Source organism: Pempheris klunzingeri, chromosome 10 (genome assembly GCF_042242105.1).
Source record: "Pempheris klunzingeri isolate RE-2024b chromosome 10, fPemKlu1.hap1, whole genome shotgun sequence".
Lineage (NCBI taxonomy): Eukaryota > Metazoa > Chordata > Actinopteri > Acropomatiformes > Pempheridae > Pempheris > Pempheris klunzingeri.
The window spans coordinates 1,308,914-1,330,000 of record NC_092021.1 but is presented as its reverse complement, the minus strand read 5'-3'; the positions used below and the strand labels follow the sequence as shown (position 1 = coordinate 1,330,000).

General features: G+C 44.1%; 1 protein-coding gene across 1 annotated transcript in view; it reads right to left on the bottom strand.

Moving 5' to 3' along the window:
* The window catches only part of vwa8 (von Willebrand factor A domain containing 8), a 65,774-nt gene that overhangs the window by 10,395 nt on the left and 34,292 nt on the right, over positions 1-21,087 (bottom strand). Inside the window, exons 30-41 of the mRNA XM_070838256.1 lie at positions 19,381-19,500; positions 19,141-19,205; positions 18,914-19,039; positions 18,726-18,835; positions 18,107-18,258; positions 17,270-17,474; positions 17,079-17,160; positions 16,297-16,501; positions 10,381-10,489; positions 9,757-9,913; positions 5,243-5,351; positions 1-6 (exon numbers count right to left, since the gene is read on the bottom strand). The exon at positions 1-6 is cut by the window's left edge and continues 120 nt beyond it. Coding sequence (XP_070694357.1) covers positions 1-6; positions 5,243-5,351; positions 9,757-9,913; positions 10,381-10,489; positions 16,297-16,501; positions 17,079-17,160; positions 17,270-17,474; positions 18,107-18,258; positions 18,726-18,835; positions 18,914-19,039; positions 19,141-19,205; positions 19,381-19,500 — 1,446 coding nt within the window. The remainder of the gene's footprint in view (positions 7-5,242; positions 5,352-9,756; positions 9,914-10,380; positions 10,490-16,296; positions 16,502-17,078; positions 17,161-17,269; positions 17,475-18,106; positions 18,259-18,725; positions 18,836-18,913; positions 19,040-19,140; positions 19,206-19,380; positions 19,501-21,087) is intronic.

Here is a 21,087-nt window from a genome sequence, read left to right as displayed (position 1 = left end):
TTTGGCCTGAAAACCACAGACACATCAGACATGTTACGTACCAGTAAACCAAATAAATAAACACATTTCAAAATCTGTCTGGTGGAGGTTGATTTCATTCTGACGGGGCTTTGAGAAGCAACAGATTATGAAACGAGGCAAAAAGAAGAATATTCAGGCTGACACGTTATAGGCAACAGGAAAGATTTACACTCCATACAGAATGAGTACACTAAAAGTAGCACCTTTCCTCCCACCCATGCCCACGGAACAAAAGAGCTCTTTGAAGCTCTGACCCCTGTTTCCACTTTAAGCAGTGGTCACTTGGAACGAGGGAGGACGGAGGAAGAGCAGCATCACTTTCTCCTATCTTCAGTTTGCCCCCTGAGAGAGTAGAGCTCTTTTCGAGAAAAGGAGGCTAACAAAAGAAGGAACACAAGCCGCTCCTCCCCACCCTCTTTGGCTCTCATACTCAGTCTGCACAAAAGTCTACAATGACCATATTTGGTTTCAAGTCTGCATTCAGACTTTTTAACAGAACACATGAGGTGTGTGCATACAAAAGGCCATAGATTGGCCACCATGTCACACACAGCACAGGTCTCATGACTTAACATCACGGATATGAACTGACATATTTACCAATAAATAAAGCATGGATAGAAGTCGACTGATATGTGCATGTAAAGCACACATTACTTGTTGTATCGTGGCAACCATCGAGAGCTTCTTCCCTATTCTGGCAACATATGCATTAGAGCAGAGAGCGCAAACGAGGGCCTCTGGATGTGTGTATTCATCAAGTGTTACAGAATCCCTCTTCTGTGTCTGAACCATGTATACTGATGCTGTGTGTATACTATACTGGAAACAGGCCACAAATGCAAAGATATGACAAAACGGATAAACTTACAATTAGCTTAAATCCTACAATGATATGCACCTTTTTGCCATACATAATGTAGACGCTGGAAAAAAATGACTTAAATAATAAATGTGTACACAGTGTAAATAGTATCCAATTCATCTCATCCAATTACACTGTTTTACAAAGCCTATAACGAAGCTGTTGAGCATTGTTTTTTCAGTTCACGCTGAGGGCTTGGGAAATGAATGAACCTGCGGATTACCTGAGGGCGTTAAGAGCGATCAATTTCGATCAAGTTGGTTATTACTGCCAAAACTGATGTTTGTGACAGACTGAAAAGTTGTAAAGTCACAAAAACTCTGCAATTTTCACAAAATGGTATCTTTTAAGAAGCTCACTGTTATTTAACATTCCCAAAATATCTCCTGACCTCTGGGATGTCTTTGCATGACTGTTGAGAAGAAGTCCCAACAGGTTCCAGGCCTCTGGGGCTCTCCTACATACTGCCAAACATATGAGTTATTTCCCTGGTTAATTAAGTTGATTATTTCCTAGGAAGGCATCAAAGTAGGAGCACATATGTATGTCACTCTGTGATTTCATACTCTGAGATGCTCGATAAATACGGTCCCAGGTGTTTATGTCTGCCAATCCAGTTTCCAGAGGGGCTTCCCTTGGGGAGACTGAAGTTGGGTGGAAACAATACACCATCAGTCTATTGAAAGCTTGCCAGCTATGTTAGGTGTCTGTGTGTGTGTGTGTGTGTGTGTGTGTGCAACTCCTTAAATCACTCTTCAGGCATGATAAAAATAACATGACTTCACAGCGTCACGCCTGCTGAGATTGGTATAATCTCCAGCGTTCTTTACAGAGGCCCGGGGCTACAAGGACAAATACAAACAATAACCAGCGTTCGTGTTCAAAGGGAGCGCTGGCATGGCTGCAAACACCTGGATGGAAAATACAAACACACACACACACCCACCACAACATACACAAACACCTGGACAGGAGAATAATAGAGCAAGGCTTGGTGCTGCTGCTCTATAATCATTCTCGCATGCTGCATCATTTTCCTCTCATCACAAACACACACTCACACATGCACACACCAGACCTCTGTGCTGAATACATCAACTCAGATTTCCCCTAAGAAGCTCAGACAAAGGGAGAAAAGTCTTAACACAAATAATGAAATGGAGAAAATGTCACATCCTAGATTTTTAACCACCACTCCCTAGGCTTCTGCTTTTCATTCAGCCCACCAGTCAAGGTGCTCCTATGGGACAACGCCCCCCCATCCTGTCCCAGCATCACATGGGGGTTTATGACCCCATGACCTTTGTTTTCTGACTGCCCCGGGTCCACTGGTCCACTGGCCTGTAGTCCTCTCTGTCTGACTGTACAGTGAAGGTCCACTGGCCTGTAGTCCTCTCTGTCTGACTGTACAGTGAAGGTCCACTGGCCTGTAGTCCTCTCTGTCTGACCGTACAGTGAAGGTCCACTGGCCTGTAGTCCTCTCTGTCTGACCGTACAGTGAAGGTCCACTGGCCTGTAGTCTTCTCTGTCTGACCGTACAGTGAAGGTCCACTGGCCTGTAGTCCTCTCTGTCTGACCGTACAGTGAAGGTCCACTGGCCTGTAGTCCTCTCTGTCTGACCGTACAGTGAAGGTCCACTGGCCTGTAGTCCTCTCTGTCTGACCGTACAGTGAAGGTCCACTGGCCTGTAGTCTTCTCTGTCTGACCGTACAGTGAAGGTCCACTGGCCTGTAGTCCTCTCTGTCTGACCGTACAGTGAAGGTCCACTGGCCTGTAGTCCTCTCTGTCTGACCGTACAGTGAAGGTCCACTGGCCTGTAGTCCTCTCTGTCTGACTGTACAGTGAAGGTCCACTGGCCTGTAGTCCTCTCTGTCTGACTGTACAGTGAAGGTCCACTGGCCTGTAGTCCTCTCTGTCTGACTGTACAGTGAAGGTCTACTGGCCTATAGTCCTCTCTGTCTGACTGTACAGTGAAGGACCACTGGCCTGTAGTCCTCTCTGTCTGACTGTACAGTGAAGGTCCACTGGCCTGCAGTCCTCTCTGTCTGACTGTACAGTGAAGGTCCACTGGCCTGTAGTCCTCTCTGTCTGACTGTACAGTGAAGGTCCACTGGCCTGTAGTCCTCTCTGTCTGACTGTACAGTGAAGACTATTTTATCTAAATCTTAAACTGTTCAACTAAACTGAGCTGACCAGGCAGATCTGCAATTACAAACAACTGATTAAACCAGAGAGCTTATACTGAAAGTCCAATTAAGATATTAAGGTTTCCAAACATTAGGAAGAATCTTCAAAGAAATGTCAGCACATGTAGATTTTGCTTTTGATGAACACTGCAGGTATAACAAAATGGCATGTTGGGGTTATTTCTCTCCTATTAAGAGTGATAAAAAGGATACTTCAATAGTATTGTTTTGTAATAGTTCTTGATAAAATGATCATAATGTTCCAAGTTTAGTTAACATTATTTCAATTGCATTAATTTGCCGTATGATAAAAGTTATCTTGACCATGACCTTGATCTTTTTAGATCTTATGTTTGGGACCAGCTGACCACCTGCTACGACAGGGGTTAGAAGTATGACATTTTAATTTTCCTTAATCTATCCACCTGTCATACAGTGCTGCTCAATAGTTTGTGAACCCTACAGCGATGGTCAGATTTTTAGTAAAAAATATTAAAATAACCTTATTAAATGTTAAGTTATACCCCAATCCACAATACTGACATTCCAAACAATGGACTCAAACTAAAGAAATGGTTATATTGTTCTTTAACAGAAGTGGTTGATGTAAGAAAAACTCAGATTTCATGGGTGCAAGTCTGTGAACCCCTTCAGTTAATAGGATGTTGCTCCTCCTTACGCAGTAATAACCTCAACCAAATGGTTTCTGTAGTGACTTATCAGTCCCTCACATCTACTTTGGGGGATTTTTGCCCACTTCCTTGCAGAACGCAGCCAGTTGAGAGAGGTTGGATGGGCGTCTGGCATGAACTGCCCGCTTCAGGTCCCGCCACAGCATTTCAATTGGATTTAGGTCAGGACTTTGACTGGGCCAATCCAGAACACAAATCTTCTTCTTCAGCCATTCCTTGGTTGTACTGCTGGAACGCTTTGGATTATTATCATGTTGCATGATCCATCTTCTGCCAAGCTTTAACTTCACAACGGATGGCTTCAGGTTATGTTCCAGGATCTTACAATATTCCTCAGAATTCATGATTCTCTGGATTATGTGGAGTTGTCCAGGTCCTGAGGATGAAAAGCAAGCCCAGATCTTAACATTCCCACCACCATGCTTCACTGTTGGGAGAAGGTGCTTTTGGTGGTATGCAGTGCTGACTTTTCGCCAAACATGGCGGTTTTGGTTGTGACCAAACAGTTCAATTTTGGACTCATGTGTCCTCAGAATGGACTTCCAAAAAGCTTCAGGTTTCTCTGGCATGGAAGCAACCATTCCATGTCAGCCATGTTGACTGAGTTTTCTTCTTATTGTGGAAGCATGCACATGTGTCCCAGATGCAGCAATAGAGGTCTACAAATCCCTAGATGTTATGTTTGGGTTGGCTTTTACCTGAATTATCGTTTTTCTTGTGGCTCTTGCTGCTTTTAGAAGGTCGTCCACTTCTAGGCAGAGTTGTCGTCTTTTTCAGTGCTCTCCATTTGTAGATGATCTGCCTCACGGTGGAACGATGAAGCTCAAATTTTTTTGAGATGACTTTATAGCTTTCCCCAGACAAATGTGCTGTCACTACCCTCTTCCTCTTGGCATGATTGACCTGTATGGGTTCACCTGGGTAAGACTAAAGTGACCTGGTTTTATCTCTGTTTCAATCAGTGATGCGCAATTTCTTCCCTAAACATCTCTCATTTCATTGGTCCATTTCAGTGGTTAATTTAGCCACCAATTTGTCCCACCTGATTCTACTTAACTGCTTGTTTTAAGCAACGCAGCTCAGGGTTCACTAATTTTTGCACCTACATAAGTTGACCAAAAACTCTTTTTAATTCAGTCTCGACTACACAATTGGTTAAAAAAAATACAAAAAAACAACGTATATAGAATTGATAAACGTACACCTGTTATTTAATATAAAAAATAATGGTTCTGATTAAATAAGGGAATCAGGTTGAAACAATAGAAAACTCCAAAATGCTCAAGAGGTTCACAAACTTTTGAGCAGCACTGTATATCATGCACAGTGACAATAAGACACTCCATCATTCATAAAGTGAAGGGTGTGGCCGTGAACTGACTGTCCCAGAACCTTCATAGTTGGGCCTTGTTCTACAGAGTGGAGGAATAAAGACAAGTAGTGATGTTTAAAAGAAAAGAGCTAAGTGTGATGCTAACCTGTAAACTGTCCAGGATGATGCGTAGAGACTGAACTTGTCTCCTGACAGCGGTGGAGAAGCGCTCGTACGTGGCAGCATCATACTCGCTCATATCAATCTCCTTCAACCTGAGACAGAAGGACAGAGGGAGTGCACCGAGGGAGAGGAGAGACAGATGTGAGATAGCTTCAGAGCCATGACTTGATTAGATGTGTTTCGGACTAATTACTCATTGTGAGAGCATAGAGTTTGTAGTCTTTCTTTTGACTTTCAGCTTTAAAGGTCAGATGTGTTCAGGCCTCTGTGTTCCTAACTGGTTTTTGATAGTTGCATGGCTGAGGACTGGAAAGGCAGATGACGGGGCTCCATGAGGGATCCTCATTCTACAAGTCACTGAGTCCTCTCTACTCTGCTCATCTATGGACATTCTCAAACACAGCCAAATGTTCACACGTTCATTCAAAAGCAGAGGAGTGCTACAGCAAGTATCATCTACTTCTTCTTCTTCTTCTTCTTTCAATGCTTTTAACAAAAAAATTACATTTGTAATTTCAGAAACAGTTTATGGATGAACAATAAAACTCATGCAGCAAAGCAGATTTTTGGGTGAATCCTAACACACTACTTGTGCTACTCAATCAATCAATCAATCAATCAATCAATTCATAACAGTGTTATCTCAAGACACTTTCCATAAAGAGCAGGTCCAGACCAAACTCTTTAATTAGAGAGAGACATTAAGGATTTAAGAATCCCCACATGAGCAGCATGGAGCATGGAGGTTGGACAGAGAGAGAAAGAGAAAACAAACAGCAACCAACATACTAACAGCAGCTGTAGCACTGACAATAGGAATAGGACTAATAAATCAGCACTATGGTAGCAGTGAAAAACATGACGAGTGGCCGACGATCCGCAGCAGCGATTCATGAAGCCAGAGAACCTACTGCTACTGCCTGCATCTGCCTCTTGGTGGAAAAAGAAAGAGCGAAAATAGACTGAAAAATGTTTTCATGAGCTCAGGACACCTGTGGACAAACTGACACAGGGGTCAGTGCTGTTAAATACGGAGTCCCTTTTGTGTGTGTGTGCACGTGTGTGTTCTCTCCAAAGCACACCTGTGGACATGACAAGACAGGTGGGATGTGCCCCCCAAACCGGAATCATCAGTATAATCCTACTGTGCAGGTACTTTAGTATCACTAACACACATAATCAGGGTCCCACCTGCACCATGTGTGATGTGTGTGTGTGTGCGTAAGCGTGTGTGTTCTCTTGTACCTCTCTTACTTAGAGTAAAACAAAAAGTGTCAGTACACTTGTTTGGTGATGGTTAAGGTTAGAGCCAGGGATAGGTTAGTATTCATATTATATTAATCATTAGTTACAGTAAGTCCCTGCTAAGACAGAGACACATGGTGTGTGTGTGTGTGTGTGTGTGTGCGTGTGTGTGTGTGTGTGTGTGTGTGTGTGTGTGTGTGTGTGTGTGTGTTGGAGAGAGACAGAGAGAGGTGGGGTAAATCTTCTCCAGGTGTTTGAAACTTTTGGTGACGGACCGTGACTGCAGAGATACAAAGCAGCGACTTCAAAATGCAGGCGTGGATATGTGGGATGCTGGAGAGCCGTTGACTTTATGTGTCATAGCCTGCAACAAACCAGTGTGTGTGTGTGTGTGTGTGTGTGTGTCTGTCTGTGTGTGTGTGTGTGTGTGTGTGCGTAAGCGTGTGATGTTCTCTTGTACCTCTCTTACTTAGAGTAAAACAAAAAGTGTCAGTACACTTGTTTGGTGATGGTTAAGGTTAGAGCCAGGGATAGGTTAGTATTCATATTATATTAATCATTAGTTATAGTAAGTCCCTGCTAAGACAGAGTCACATGGTGTGTGTGTGTGTGTGTGTTGGAGAGAGACAGAGAGAGGTGGGGTAAATCTTCTCCAGGTGTTTGAAACTTTTGGTGACGGACCGTGACTGCAGAGATACAAAGCAGCGACTTCAAAACGCAGGCGTGGATATGTGGGATGCTGGAGAGCCGTTGACTTTATGTGTCACAGCCTGCAACAAACCAGTGTGTGTGTGTGTGTGTGTGTCATTCACTCACTCAGAGGATATCTAGAAACATAACGTCTGTATCAGATACCTGAACTAAACTAAAACCAGGAAAGTCATCAAACGAGCTTTAACAGCACATCTTGAATCCCCAGTCTGCTTTGAAAGGATTTGTGAATAACTTGTACTTTAGACAGGTACCGTAGCTGATACTATTTGATGAATATTAAGGATGCTTAATTGGAGCCCATTCATTTGTAGTTACGTTCTGGGTCACACTTTCATTACTTTCCAGTTGCTCCCTGCCTGTTCCTCTTCATTCACACCACAAAACTCTACATAGCAGAGTGGCTTCCTCTGTGCATTCCTAGGTGTGCATATGGTGTGCATATGTATGTGCATGTGCATGTGTATGCCTGTATGTGTGTGTGTATGTCTGTGTGTGTGTGTGTCAGAGTGTATGTGGTGAGCAGACACTGTGGCCAGTGGCCGAGGCTATTTCCTTCAAATTCCTGAGCTTTGACTTGCAACAGGAGAGAGAAACTGCGTGAATGACAAACAGAGCGAGAGAGAGTCTGTTTTGATTGGAGGTGGAGAAAAAGACGCTGAAATTTCACACATGACCACAAAAACGAGGACTTAGGCTGACATTCCCTGCAGCTAAAGACACCCTGCAGGCACACGACAGTAGCCTCCTGTCCTCAAGACCGCGACAGTGATGGTTTACTGTTCAAACATTTGGTTCTGAACTTAAAGTTTCTAAGGAGATTTCCTCACATGTTGGTCAACAAATGTGATCCTTGTTACACTAAGTAAAGTACATACCTCAGTGGAACTGAGGCAAAAAGGGATGTTGGTGCCTTTCACCCAATGACTTGTAGTTTGCGAGCAGATGGTAAAATGTTATATGTTCTGTATTTGTACAGCTCCTTTCTAGTCATTTCAACCACTCAAAGCACTTTTACATCACATCCTCATTCACACATCATTCATTCAGGAGGAATCTAAGCTGGAGGAGACTGTTCTTTCACACACTGAAGCTGCTTCAGGAGCACCTTGGGGTTCAGTGTCTTGCCCAAGGACACTTCTACACACTGACTCATAGCTGGGGATCAAACCAGCAATCTTTGATTTCGATTGATTGGCGACCCGCTCTACCTCTGAGCCTCATGATAACCTCTAGTGGAACATCTTTTGTGAGTGAGTGTGTTTTGGATTTCTAGGTTACATTAAAAACTTCATACACTGAGAATCAATTAATTCCTAATTAATTAAGTAAGTAATTAAGTACAAACCCAGAAAAATGAGAAGGCTGGCAAGTATAGAGTTCCATCCAGAAACATATCCAGTCAAGTGTATGAGTGTCTGAGTGTGGACATGCTCACGTGGGTGTTTCCTGTTTTTGGCATACCTAAGCCTGTTTTTGCTTGTGTGTGTGTGTGTGTCAGGTACTCACAGGTTTATGGGGGGATCATAGTTTGATTGACGCCTAACCTAAAGCTACGTAAACAAAGAGTTGTGCACACACATCAATGGGTGAGAAGGTATGGAAAAAGCCTGACAGGGTTGGCCTTAAATATGGAAAAAAACAAGCAGCAGGTATAGAACAGTCAAGTACAGTGACATCTACTTGGAAGCAGGGCATCAGCATGTAGCTACAAGATTTTCTCTGGGCTTAGTGGGACACTGACAGACAGGCTGAAGACAGCGGAGGAAGAGGGAAAGAATGTCAAAGAGGACATTTAGAAAAGCAAGTGAAATGACTACAAATAAGAAGAGGAGAGACAAAAAAAGCAAAGAGAGTCAGAGAGGTTGTCCATTTGGTGTGAAAGAAGCCTGTGTATGAGAAGGGCCGTGCAGAAAGGGGGGAGGATAAGGGGGGATGGGGGAGAAAAGAAAGTTAAGAGAACGAGACTGTTTGAAGCAAACGAGAACAGAGACAGCCTTCATGGCCGAGCTGGTGAAAGGGCTGCCCTCTCAACCCTCCGCTGTGTCGTGTAGACACACATAAACACACACACACACACACACACACACACACACACACACACACACACACACACACATCCAGCAGGATCTACCGTCATGTTCATCCATCCAGCCGGGGCGCTGCAGCCTTTGGTTGTTTGCCCAGGATGGAGCGCCATACCTGGGATGGCTGACTGACCAGGAAATCCTGCAGATGGCCAAAACAAAAAGGCCCACACACACACATCTACACACACACACGCACACCTGTTGCATATTACATGCATCACACACTTCAGTTTTGGTTGGTTTCCAAGGTGAATAAAGACAGTCAGTCCGAAACACATCCACAGTTTCCCACCTGTGGAGCAAACTCAGTTTGGACATGGGTTGTTGGTTAAGGATTGACAGTGCTTTCCTCCATTGGGGAGGCTTCTCCTAGCATGTGATCACTGTATTGGCAGTCTGAATCAGCTTTATTGGCCAAGTGTGTGCAAAGAATTTGAAAATGACTTGTTACCTTTCTTTGAAGGCCTTTTCACCCATTTCGCGGGCTGCTTTGCGGACCTCTTCTGGAACTGCATCTTTCTCAGCCTGGGAAACCTGGTAGACTTTGTGCCCTGCATCCAGGCGATAGGGGCCCCCTTTGCCACCGAGCCCTGCCGTGTCTCTGCCTCCTGCAAAAAAACAGATTCTTAGGGATGGACAGTTGGAGGCAGTTTAGATAACCCATCACAGGTTCACAACCAAATACTTTACCCAGAGTTCCCAATGCACTTGTTTTAGTACTTTGACTTGCACGGTAAATGTTGAACTATTGATTGGTTCAATTTAATTGACAGTTTAGAGCTCAAGATGATGCTGCATTCACCACATTCAGCCTTTCACGCACACACGGCAGCGAGCGACCACGCAGGGTGCTGGCCAACCTCTGGGAGTTCTGGTATGAGTACAGTTTTTATGACCGTCCTCTAATCCCTTGAGTGGCTGAGCAGAGGGAGGCTTAGTGCATGTATACACCTCCTTATCAATCGTAGTAATGTGTATAAAATGTTTTCATTTTAGGGAGTAAAATTACTCCCTAAACTTAGTAAGATTTCTATAGATAGAATTTGTTGCCAACCCAGTAACAAACACTGGTTACCTGTGCCTCCTGCCCACTGGTTTCCCCCAACGTGAGGATCGTTCTTGAGGTCGATCTTGCCATGTTTTGGGCCGGTGACATCTAGGCCGCTGTCTCTCTGGATGGTAATCTGAGAGTAGAGGAGCAAGAGTGGTCACGTGGATCAGTCTTAAACATTCAACAAACGTGTAGTCGCAGACTGTCTACATCTCTGCAGGTGCTGTTAGACTCTGAGCTCATGCAGATGCCCGAGCTTCAGTGGGTTAAACGGTCAGTTCAGCCCCAACTCACGAAACAAATAAGCACTGAGGCGTCTTTCTAGTTATAGTTACCACTTTATGCTAAACTCTTCTGTGTTACAGTAGTCACATGAAAGACCTTTTAGATGCTATTGAGCTGTCACACTAAGCAGTTATGTATTTCATAAAAAAAGACATACAGACAAATACAAAGTGTTTAGCTAACCAGTTAGTGAACAACATTTCAAACCGCTCAAAGAATCTTGTTTCAGCTGCGGCGAAGAGCCTTACAGCCTTACACAACCTCTCTTAAAAACCTCTTTGTTAACCTCCTGATGTACTGAATTAGTATGTGAGACAGGCATCAAAACAGCCAGCTAACAACCACATGGTCCAACGTTTGAGAGGATGGACTTTCTATCTCTAAGGTCTGAGGTTTTCAGCAGGATGGGCAGAAGAGGCTCGGCCTTTCTCTGCAGGACGGGGATGGAGAGTGAAGGAGCGGGGACGCAGAGAGGTTCAGGCCTTGGATTTTCTAGGTCCGTCTCAATGGCTCAATGATTGGAGCTAAAATCAGCAACCGGCTCTCACACCGAGGCAGGGCAGCCAGCCAGAGTCTGGCAATAAGAGGAGCGAGAGAGGAAGGGCTAGTTCAGCGGGAGACCGTGTGTGTCCCCTGTAGTTGAGCTGCAATGTTACATACTGTAGAGTTTGAATGGTCTCTGTAGAGAGTGAGGTTGTGTTGTTAGCTGTGGATGGCTGAATGTGTGCTAGTTATTATCTTTGCTGTTTTTGACAGAGACAGAGACTTATCTGGTTGGAGCAGCAATCCAGTTAAGAAGGACCCCTCCCCTTCCTCTGCTGAGCCGCTGTCCACACCTCAGACTAACACACACAGCAGAGCTCATCTACGCAAAGATGCTGCATCAGCCCTCGAGCTTGAGCTCTATATTTAGTGCAGATTAGGAGTGTCAAGTCTGATATAAACCATGTGAGATTACAGGAACGAGATAATACTTAACGTGGGAATAAACTCATACAGCAGACTTCAGTATCTGGATCCATCAACTGGACACAATACATCTTATTGCTCGAGCAGATTCACTTAAAAGTACACATTAAAAAAAGGTACCCTTCAGCATTTATCCAGAGACCATCCAACAAGTGTTCCTGCCTTCACACCTGAAGCAGCTGTTGGCTTTAAAAGCACTGCATAGGGGCACCTTGTTAGAAGCTGAAACACACATTGTACCAGCCTGTCTGGACATCCAAAGCGGTTGCCAAAGAAGAGCTGTCCTCTTTAACTTCACCAGCAGAGCAGATGTGAGAGATTTTAAAGTAAGAAAAATACTGACAATGACAGGTTTTAACAAAATCACTTAACATAAAAATCTCTGGCAATAATCCCTAAAATATATGAGGCAGTTGTGACCAAGATGTATTAAAGCAGGATAAAGCAGGACTATATAACTGCACATTTACCTTTCCTATAAAAAAAAATGGCATTTACGGTGAAAAAAACAAAACTTAAACCATAAACTTCACAGAAAAGATGAATCTAATTTTAATTTAAACCTGAATAAAGACAAATAAGCATCAACATACATACATACATCTCAGATGTATCCACATCAGTATATACACTCCCTGACCACCTAAGGAGTTACATTTATACAGTTTAACGCACTCCAACTCAACAGATCTGCCACAAATACTACATTTAGGATGATTACACTGTCAGAGAGGCTTTCATTCAGCCCTATTTCACTTACTAATGATGTAGTTAATGTTGGCGTTATGCTTTATTGCATTTATATTGAGACGTGTTTCAAATATTCCTCCCCCTCATGTTTAGAAATGAGCAGGACAAAAATTAGAAACACCTCTTAATATAACACAGACTCAACAAAGCATTTACGTCTCAATAGAGCTTTCCATTACTGGCAGATGATCCAATGTTAACCTCAGTAACCAGAGAGAGCTTGGTGCCATAGCTCTGCAGTGAGGTAAAAGGTCAGAGGTGTGTCACCACGGCTCACCTTCAGGAGGTCACTTCCACCATGTGACTGCTCTCTGGTTACACATTAATACACGTGTGTCTGTGAATGTGTGCGACAGAACGCGAGTTTTGCTGCACACACGTCTGTCCCATGCTGAGAAAGTCACTCACTCAGTAAACATCACATACTCTCTTTTCCCCTGCCAACACAGCATCACTTGAGGCCTGTGTCAAAGCATCTGCTGGGCTCTGATGCTCACTGAAGGTGCCTTGGAAATGTGTTCATCAGTAACGATGTTGAGCTTTCAGGATTCCTGTTTCCGGAACACGGGCTTGTTTTGGTAATCAACCCTTGTCATCACACTATTTACAGATGAAACACTCCTGGTGGTGACAACATAACTCCTGAATTTGTCTTCATGCTGGTAATGGACTCCAGTCTGGTTCAGTCACAACCAGGAAAAGGGTGACTAATGCTCTACTTTTGGGTTTAGGGAAGTGATGAGTGACGCTTTACAACCTGTGGCCATTTTGGGCTCTGAGTGGCTTTTAGAGCCACCACCCTTGGTTCAGGTTCCTACTGTGGTTGGGAAAGATGCATGAGTCATCTGGGCAATGCAAATACAGGACGGACGGACGGACGGTGTGTGTGTGTGTGTGTGTGTGTGTGTGTGTGTGTGTGTGTGTGTGTGTGTGTGTGGAGAGAGGTGGGAGAAATCTTTCTCCAGGTGTTTGAAACTTTTGGTGATGGACCGTGACTGCAGAGATACAAAGCAGTGACTTCAAAATGCAGGCGTGGATATGTGGGATGCTGGAGAGCCGTTGACTTTATGTGCCACAGGCTGTGTGTGTGTGTGTGTGTGTGTGTGTGTGTGTGTGTGTGTGTGTGTGTCACATTACCATGTCCCAGCAGGGATCCTGACAGGAGGACCATCACTTTCACTAACTACATGGATACTATCAGACAGGAAAAAACATTCCACCATGCCAACGTAACGGACAAAATGTGATTCCCCAGAAACAAAGTTGAAGTAATTAAAACTTGTGACCGTAACATAAAGCTGTGTGATGGTTACATTACCCAGGACCCACTGAAAAAATGTAAATGTAAAACCAGCGACACCTTCGTCTTTGCAACTCAATTAGAATCTGATGACAGCTGGAGAGCTATCTGGTCAAACTGTCACAATAAAACACACACACACACACACACACACACACACACACACACACACACAGAGCCCCGGTGAAGTAAAGGGTTGTTCAGGGTTACACTCTTCATCAATAATGTGCAGATGGTTTTTTTTTTGTTTTTTTTTTAATTGTCTGCTGCTTGTTTAGTCATAAATATTTTAACACTGCATTAGATTTGAAATGAAGTCTAATCATCGTGTTCAATGATTGTTCAATGATCAATGACCCAAACAAATGCCAAGATTACTGCGAGCAGTGAACCCAACTTCAGGCTTTAAGACTGTGTCCGTGTTTCTCCACAGTTTCTGTCTGGAGCATGTGGAAACATCACGTTAACCCAGGATGTAATTGTTGCTATGCTGCTGTTCTGTGTGATATGCAGTAAGCTAAAGATGGCACCTTTTGAAAGAAAGAAACAGAAAGAAGGGAAGGAGAGTGAGGGGCAGACCGTGCAGTGGAGAAAACTTTTTATGACTGTGGGAATCAATGTCTCCACCCTCACCATCCACCCCCCCGCCCCCTTCTCTCCGTCTCTCATCTGCAGTACACGCCTTGTCTTGTAGGATTAATAGCCTCATAAATTTCTGATTCTCCCTTTAGACGCCTAAAGACAGAGAGTGATTTAGGAGTTATGGCATCTGTGTGTGTGTGTGTGTGTGTGTGTGTGTGTGTGTGTGTGTGTGTGTGTGTAGGAGAGTGTGTGTAGTCACACATATGTATGGACCCACTTTGGGAGTAAATGCATACCCCTGTGTGAACTTGGGTGCATGCTAGTGTGTGTTAGAATAAATGCATGCCTTTACATGAGTGTTTGAACAACATGAGCATGTGAGTGAGTTCATGCCTGAGTCAGTGACTTCATGAATGGTTGTACTTGCAGGTGCAAGAACTCAAACTTAGCAATTTGTACATGAATTGTGGTATAACGTTTGTGATGTGGGGACAAGCCATGCCGTGAAGTCCCACACGTAACATGTTCCAAAACTTTTTTTGTGCTCAAGACGATTACTTCGTTTGCAGATTGTAGTTTGCAAGGCACTGCTGCAGGCTATTTGAACTTTGAAGGAGCAAAAGCAAGTGTATATGTGCATATGAGTGGAAGTGATAAGTTAGTGTTGGGGGGGGGGGGGGGGGGGGCACATAGGGAAAAGGAAAAAATAAACACACACACCTTGACACTGACACACACGAAAAAAAACCCAACCATATTGTAAAATGAAATGCCAGGTTGAGTGACTGGATACATAAGGTGAACTGCTATGAATAGGATAATTACTGTAATGCTGGAGAGCTGCAGACTCCTACTGGGCACCAGAAACAAAAGACACGTGTTGTGTGTGTGCAGATAGATGATGACTGATGTCTCTGTGTGTATTTAGTGATGATCTCAACAGTGCTGTCATGGAGCAATGTCAGGCCGAGGCTAAAGGCAGATGAGAGGAGCTATTGAGTGCAGTAGACCAGGCAGTCATGCACACCTGAACGCACCCTCACTCACTTAAAGTTATGTGGCAAGTGATGCATTTATGTAAGCTCGCATGGATGTGAGGTGAGTAAACAGTTTAGAAAAGTAGCCTATCTCTGAGCAGATACACGGAGAGTCTTTTAGGCAGGTATGGTTAGATACAGTCGTGTCACTGTTGTTTCCACTGAACAAACTCAGAGCACAGGGAGAGTCTGTCTACGTTTGACCTACAGTGGGCTCAAGGTGCCCCATCAAAGAAGATCTGACTACTGAGGAATCTAGGCCAGAAAAAGGTCCTGTGTGTGCACTGCAGGTGTGCAGGAGTGTGTGTGTGTATATATGAAGGCAATCTTAAGAAAATCTCTGGAGTCAACAGAAAAGATGCTTATCTCATAGGCACAGTACCTAATGAATAATTTGCTGATTTGCATTATTCATTCAAATTTCACCAAACCGTATTTGGATGACAAGGGAGAAAACTGATCCATATCTTCAAATTTCATCATCAGTCTATTTGACATCCTTATGTCAGTCCATGTGAAAGCTTCTCTCTCTCTCTCTCTCTCTCTCTCTCACCACCTTGTGCACAACAGATAATGGACCCTTTAACTGACTATATTATCTAAAGAATTTTTCAGCCTGTGTTGTGTACGTGGGAATGTTAACAATGCTTTCTCAGTATGCTGGTCCCAACGTTCTGACCCAAACCGAGGGTCAAACCTATTGCATCATCGGCACAATGCCCGTCCATTCATACACGCCCACCCTGGGTACAGCCGGGTCATAAATTTCAGGCCTGGAAACATTCCGGTTAGCATGAAATCAGGACTTTTCAGCAGCTAATATATTCGTCCAGAGAGTCTCTGAATGTCATCCAGATGAAAGTCTGCTCACAATACATATTTTTAAAGCAGCACTGCCCCACTGTGGCGTTAAGAGAAACTGCAAGCATTGCAATGTATTGCCCAATACTCTCATCATCAAGGTATCCAAGGCAGAAGCTTCACTATGAACCATTTCAAACACAGTTGTGATATCACCTGTATCGGCCTGCCATCCTCCGTCCCAATCATATTCCTCCATTCCAGCAGTGAGCGCTGCAGGGTGTCCAATCCTGTCTCCCAGAGCCGGACGCACCCTCCGGTATCCACCGTGACCACACCTCCGGAGCCCAGAGCAGCCATGAGCACATCAGACTCTGACACCTTGGACAGCCAGTTGGTGTAAGGCGACACGGTCATTGACCTGTCAATCACAAATAAGTAGGCAAGTCGAGACAGTCACTTTGAGAAGTTATCAAAAGGCTTTTATTTGATTAACATTTTAACGTTAAATGTTAATTAGTCAGCTATGCCAGGATTTTCCCTTGCTCAACATGATGATCTTAACTAAGTATGTCTGAATGTTTAAACTGAGAATTTTCCCCCCAGCTTGGCTTTAGTGGTTAAAAAACCCACTGAGCTGGCCTGCTTTGATTCCCATGGGCTGGGATAACCATGTACGCAAAATGGTATTAGGCAAAACCCACAAATGACAAGCTACTTACTCACACGGAAGATGTAACAGCAAGATCAGAAACACAGTTATTAAGATTTCTACTGGCTTATTTACACTAACAGAGACAGGTACATGTTTAGAGTAAAGGCTAATTTATCTATTCTTTGGTTAGGATTCAATGACACTGAAGATCACAGTTCCAAATAATTAGAAGTTTAAAGACATCAAACATATGTATAGATACAACACATTAGTATTTCTCAATGCAGTGCTGTCTCTGACCACTAGCTCATGCTAGAGGATGAAACAGATGTGTTGTGTTTACCTCGGGACGGGAATATATTTGACTATTTTGGCGCTCAGATCAGTCACCTCCAGGTACGCCGCTGTCATCGGGGGTGTGACGTCTGAGAAACAAACAAGACAACAAAAACTTTCTCAGTATGAAATCATTTGCTGTGTTGTAAACAAAACTCATGTTTGCCAAGAGCTCATTTGCATGACCTGAACTCTGACCTTTAGGGTAGACCTCCTTCAGGGGAACCTTGTTGGGGGGAAGGGCTCGTACCACCTGATTGGCTGAAAGCAGATTAACACAATTCTCCTGTTTGGCTGTGCCGGACCGAAGCCCACCTCTGAGGAACATGTGAGCCCCGCTCTCACCACTCTTCACCGCTGATAGGTCTACAGGCCTTTTAAAGCTGTAAACCTCGTTAGGGGACTGGAAAAGAAAAGAAATCAAGAGGAAAACATCACCATCTATGCATCAAGCACACAACTGTGGAGCCTGGTGGTGAGTGCATTAATATTCATCACTTCACCTCTAGCATCCACACTGGAGTACATCATTCAACCAAGCTCTTGTGCTTTCATTCATGTTCTCTCCCCATTTATCTTTTTTCCGGCATACATTATGTCGTCAGCAGGGACAAACTGAATGGGCCACCAATCCACTGCACGGTTAGCACTGAGACACAGACCCACATCATTTAGGGACACTGCACACGTCAAAGTACGTCCAGAGGTCGGTTTTTGCTTCAGACAGGCTCAGAGTGTTATTCAGAGTGTGTGACAGCATCATGGAAAGGATCCCTGCAGAGAGAGACCTGGAAGATCCTTCTGGTTTAACCACAAACAGCACACACACCAGACTACATTCACTAAAACACTGAGTTTAGCTGACAGAATACAGGAGTAGCAGACTCCTGCCTGCTTCTCCAAACACCATCTATGGTAAGTAATAAGTACCTCAGACAACCCCACTTCAAACATCCAAACTATCCCTTTAATGTCAAATGATTAGTTCCAATCTGAATGCCCCAAACTTTTCACCACGTTCTCCTACAATCTCACCACAAGGTCTGGGAAGCCCACAATGATCCGTGCAAAGGAGCCAGTGTCGGCCAGAACACGGTTAGGAGAAACTATCTTCTGGTCCAGAGCAGCGCTGAGGTTCTCGTTGGGAAGCTGCTCACATGACAGCATCTGGGGTACGGACACCTCTGCTGGGATGGGAGGGAGCGACGGAACAGAGAGAGACAAGACAGGAAATGTTGAGCTTACTTCATAAAGAGAAAGATCCAGACAGAGTGTCTGCTGCATCAATAAGCTCTCTGCAGAAACCCTGTCAGGAGCTCTTATATTTCTCCTTTAGATCACAATAAGGGGACTTTAATCATGACTTTTTATTTTGCTCTCACTAACTACGACATGGAGTGGTATGAAAGTGTGATATTTACGGAAACATACATGGTTCGCTTGATAGCTCTGGTTTGACTTAAGGCCAAGTGACAGAGAAGCTAAGAGGTCTTGTCAAGGCAGACATGTGGCACCAGTCTATTTCTATTTCTCTGTATCTGTTCATAGGGTTAACATAATGCCGTTAATAAGTACTATAGAGCAGCTGGATGGGACGTAAAAGCTCTGTTAACCTTGGTTCCTAGCTGTGGGAAGTCCTCCTGGTTATATTTACCTGAACTGGCTCCATGGCCTGAGCTGACTGAGTCCTCACTGATGCTGTGGAGCTGACACACTCCAGAGTCTTCAGCTGCCATATGCATGGGCTTGGTCAGCAGGAACTTCCTAATCAGTAGAGTCACATTATGAGTGCATTCAAACGTTATGATCCTCAGACAGGCGTGAAACACGTCCCTCACTTACTTGTTGGTGTTGCTCTCCAGCAGCAGCCAGCGGTCCTCTGCCACAAGGTAAACAGACTTCAAGTTGATGGGAAGTGAGATGGAGTGAGCCCGGCCCTCCAGCACATCCAGCACCTCCAGCTGGTTACTGCACACAGACAGACAAGCACGAACATTAGGTATGATCACCGTCGCGTGACTGAGACTGCGAATGTTGTGGAGAATCTAGTTTAGAAGACAGCGGCTCACCCATCCTCCTTATAGAAGAGGAGCCAGTTTTTGTGGGTGAAGTCATGACACATTTTATGTCCTCCCTGCAAACCACAATCAATACAGACATCAACATTCTGGACAGGACAACGCTCTCTAAGTCCTTGTGTAGAACTGGACACAAGAGGAAGAAAAATAACAGTTCTAGTCAATGCAGATGAACACTGGAGTGACACGAGCTAAACAACTTTTCTCTCCGGAGTTATTGAAACCTCTGACCTGCTGCTCCTTGCTGCTCCACCAGTTCGAGGCTCTGGTGGAAGGCTGATCGCTGTCTGGAGACAACACGAGCCTCCGCACGGCACCTGTTACCATGTCCACGTGAAGCACCGTGTTGCTCTGGCACACGCACAAATCGAGACACAGACAGAGGAAGACCAGATTCAGAATAAAATGTAAAATGTCAACATGAAAATATGTTTCTTCTTCCAGAAAACATGTTATGTTGATTATCATATTACTGCTATAACAATGCAAATCCTAACCAGCAGAAACAAACTAACAAAAACACATTTCCATGAAGAAAGGAAGGACATTTCTGTACTGTGTGATCTTTCTGCTGCACTTCTGTCCAAATCCATTTCTTCATGCACATATTCTTGGTTTAAAAATGTGCATTTTTTTTACACCATTACGACTCTGTGAGTTAGCTGCGCCGATGCTTGTAATGAATCAGTTCTATTTGATTCTATACCTTACAGAAAAATTATAGCCAAATCCATATTTTACCACAACGTCTCTGCCGAGCGATTCATACCGGATACACTGCCACCCTTCACTCAGACTCAAGTTACAGTATGTCTCATGTTGAGCCCTTGTACTCTGCCACAACCATCGGAGGGCGCTCTTCTCCAGGTGGATCACCCTGGATCTGAGCGAGACTACGGCACTGTTAGTTAATTCATTTCAATTTAGATATCGACATTTTGTCAGCAAGTGCTTCTCCGTCTGAGTGGGTCTGAGTGTGTTCTTTGTTTATATCAGTTGAGCAGTTGAATATATCTGTGTGTGTGTGTGTGTAAGTGTGTGTGTAAATATAGTGTGTATTGGGTGAACTGTGCAAAAGGCTTTGTGACGCACTAGGCTTCATCTTCAATTGAGTTTTATGAGAAGGAGCCACAGGGGAGCTGGCCTCGGCCCCGACTGCCCCGCTTCACACTAATGGTTTCCTTATGGCCTCCCATTCCTGACATATACACTACTGTACTGAGCACAGGGTGAACTATTCAGAGAAGGCAAACCCCATTTCCTCATTCTAAACATGTACTGTCTAAACACATAGGGAGCGTGTACATGTGTGGGCACACGTGAATGTCCTGCACGTGGATGTGTCTTCTGACAGGGTGCTATACGGGGGGGGGGGGGTGCGTGTGAGATTGTTTTAGCTATAAATGTAACTACGAGTTGAACGTAGCATTATGTTTGTGTATACTTTCACAAAATGTGTGTGTGTGTGTGTGTGTGTGTGTGTGTGTGTGTGTGTGCATCTGAGATGGTTTCCCTGATTTCCCTGGAAGGCCAATGACCTGTGGATGAACTTCATGTTGTCTGGACCTCTTCATTTTTAGACAGACGTAACACGATCCATCACAACGGTATTTTTAGAAGTCCTCTCTTGCCTAATACACACCAGCTGTACAAGTGTTCTGGTAGGAGAAACGGTGAACATACGTTCTTGTCTTATGCTTTGCTGTCGTGGGTCAGTCAGGGTCTTATGGGAGAGATTCAACACCAAACAACCACTAACCACCAACCGTTTTAAGAAACTCTGACAGAGTTATGCACAGCTATTTTAAATCTGTGAGGAATCTGTGGTTGTTCTCCAAAAAACGGTTAAATACCAGTGTTGCGTAAGTGTCACGTTACATGTCACACTAGTCAGTGAGTAGGGACATCAGACCAATGTTTATGTGTATAGTTGAGTTT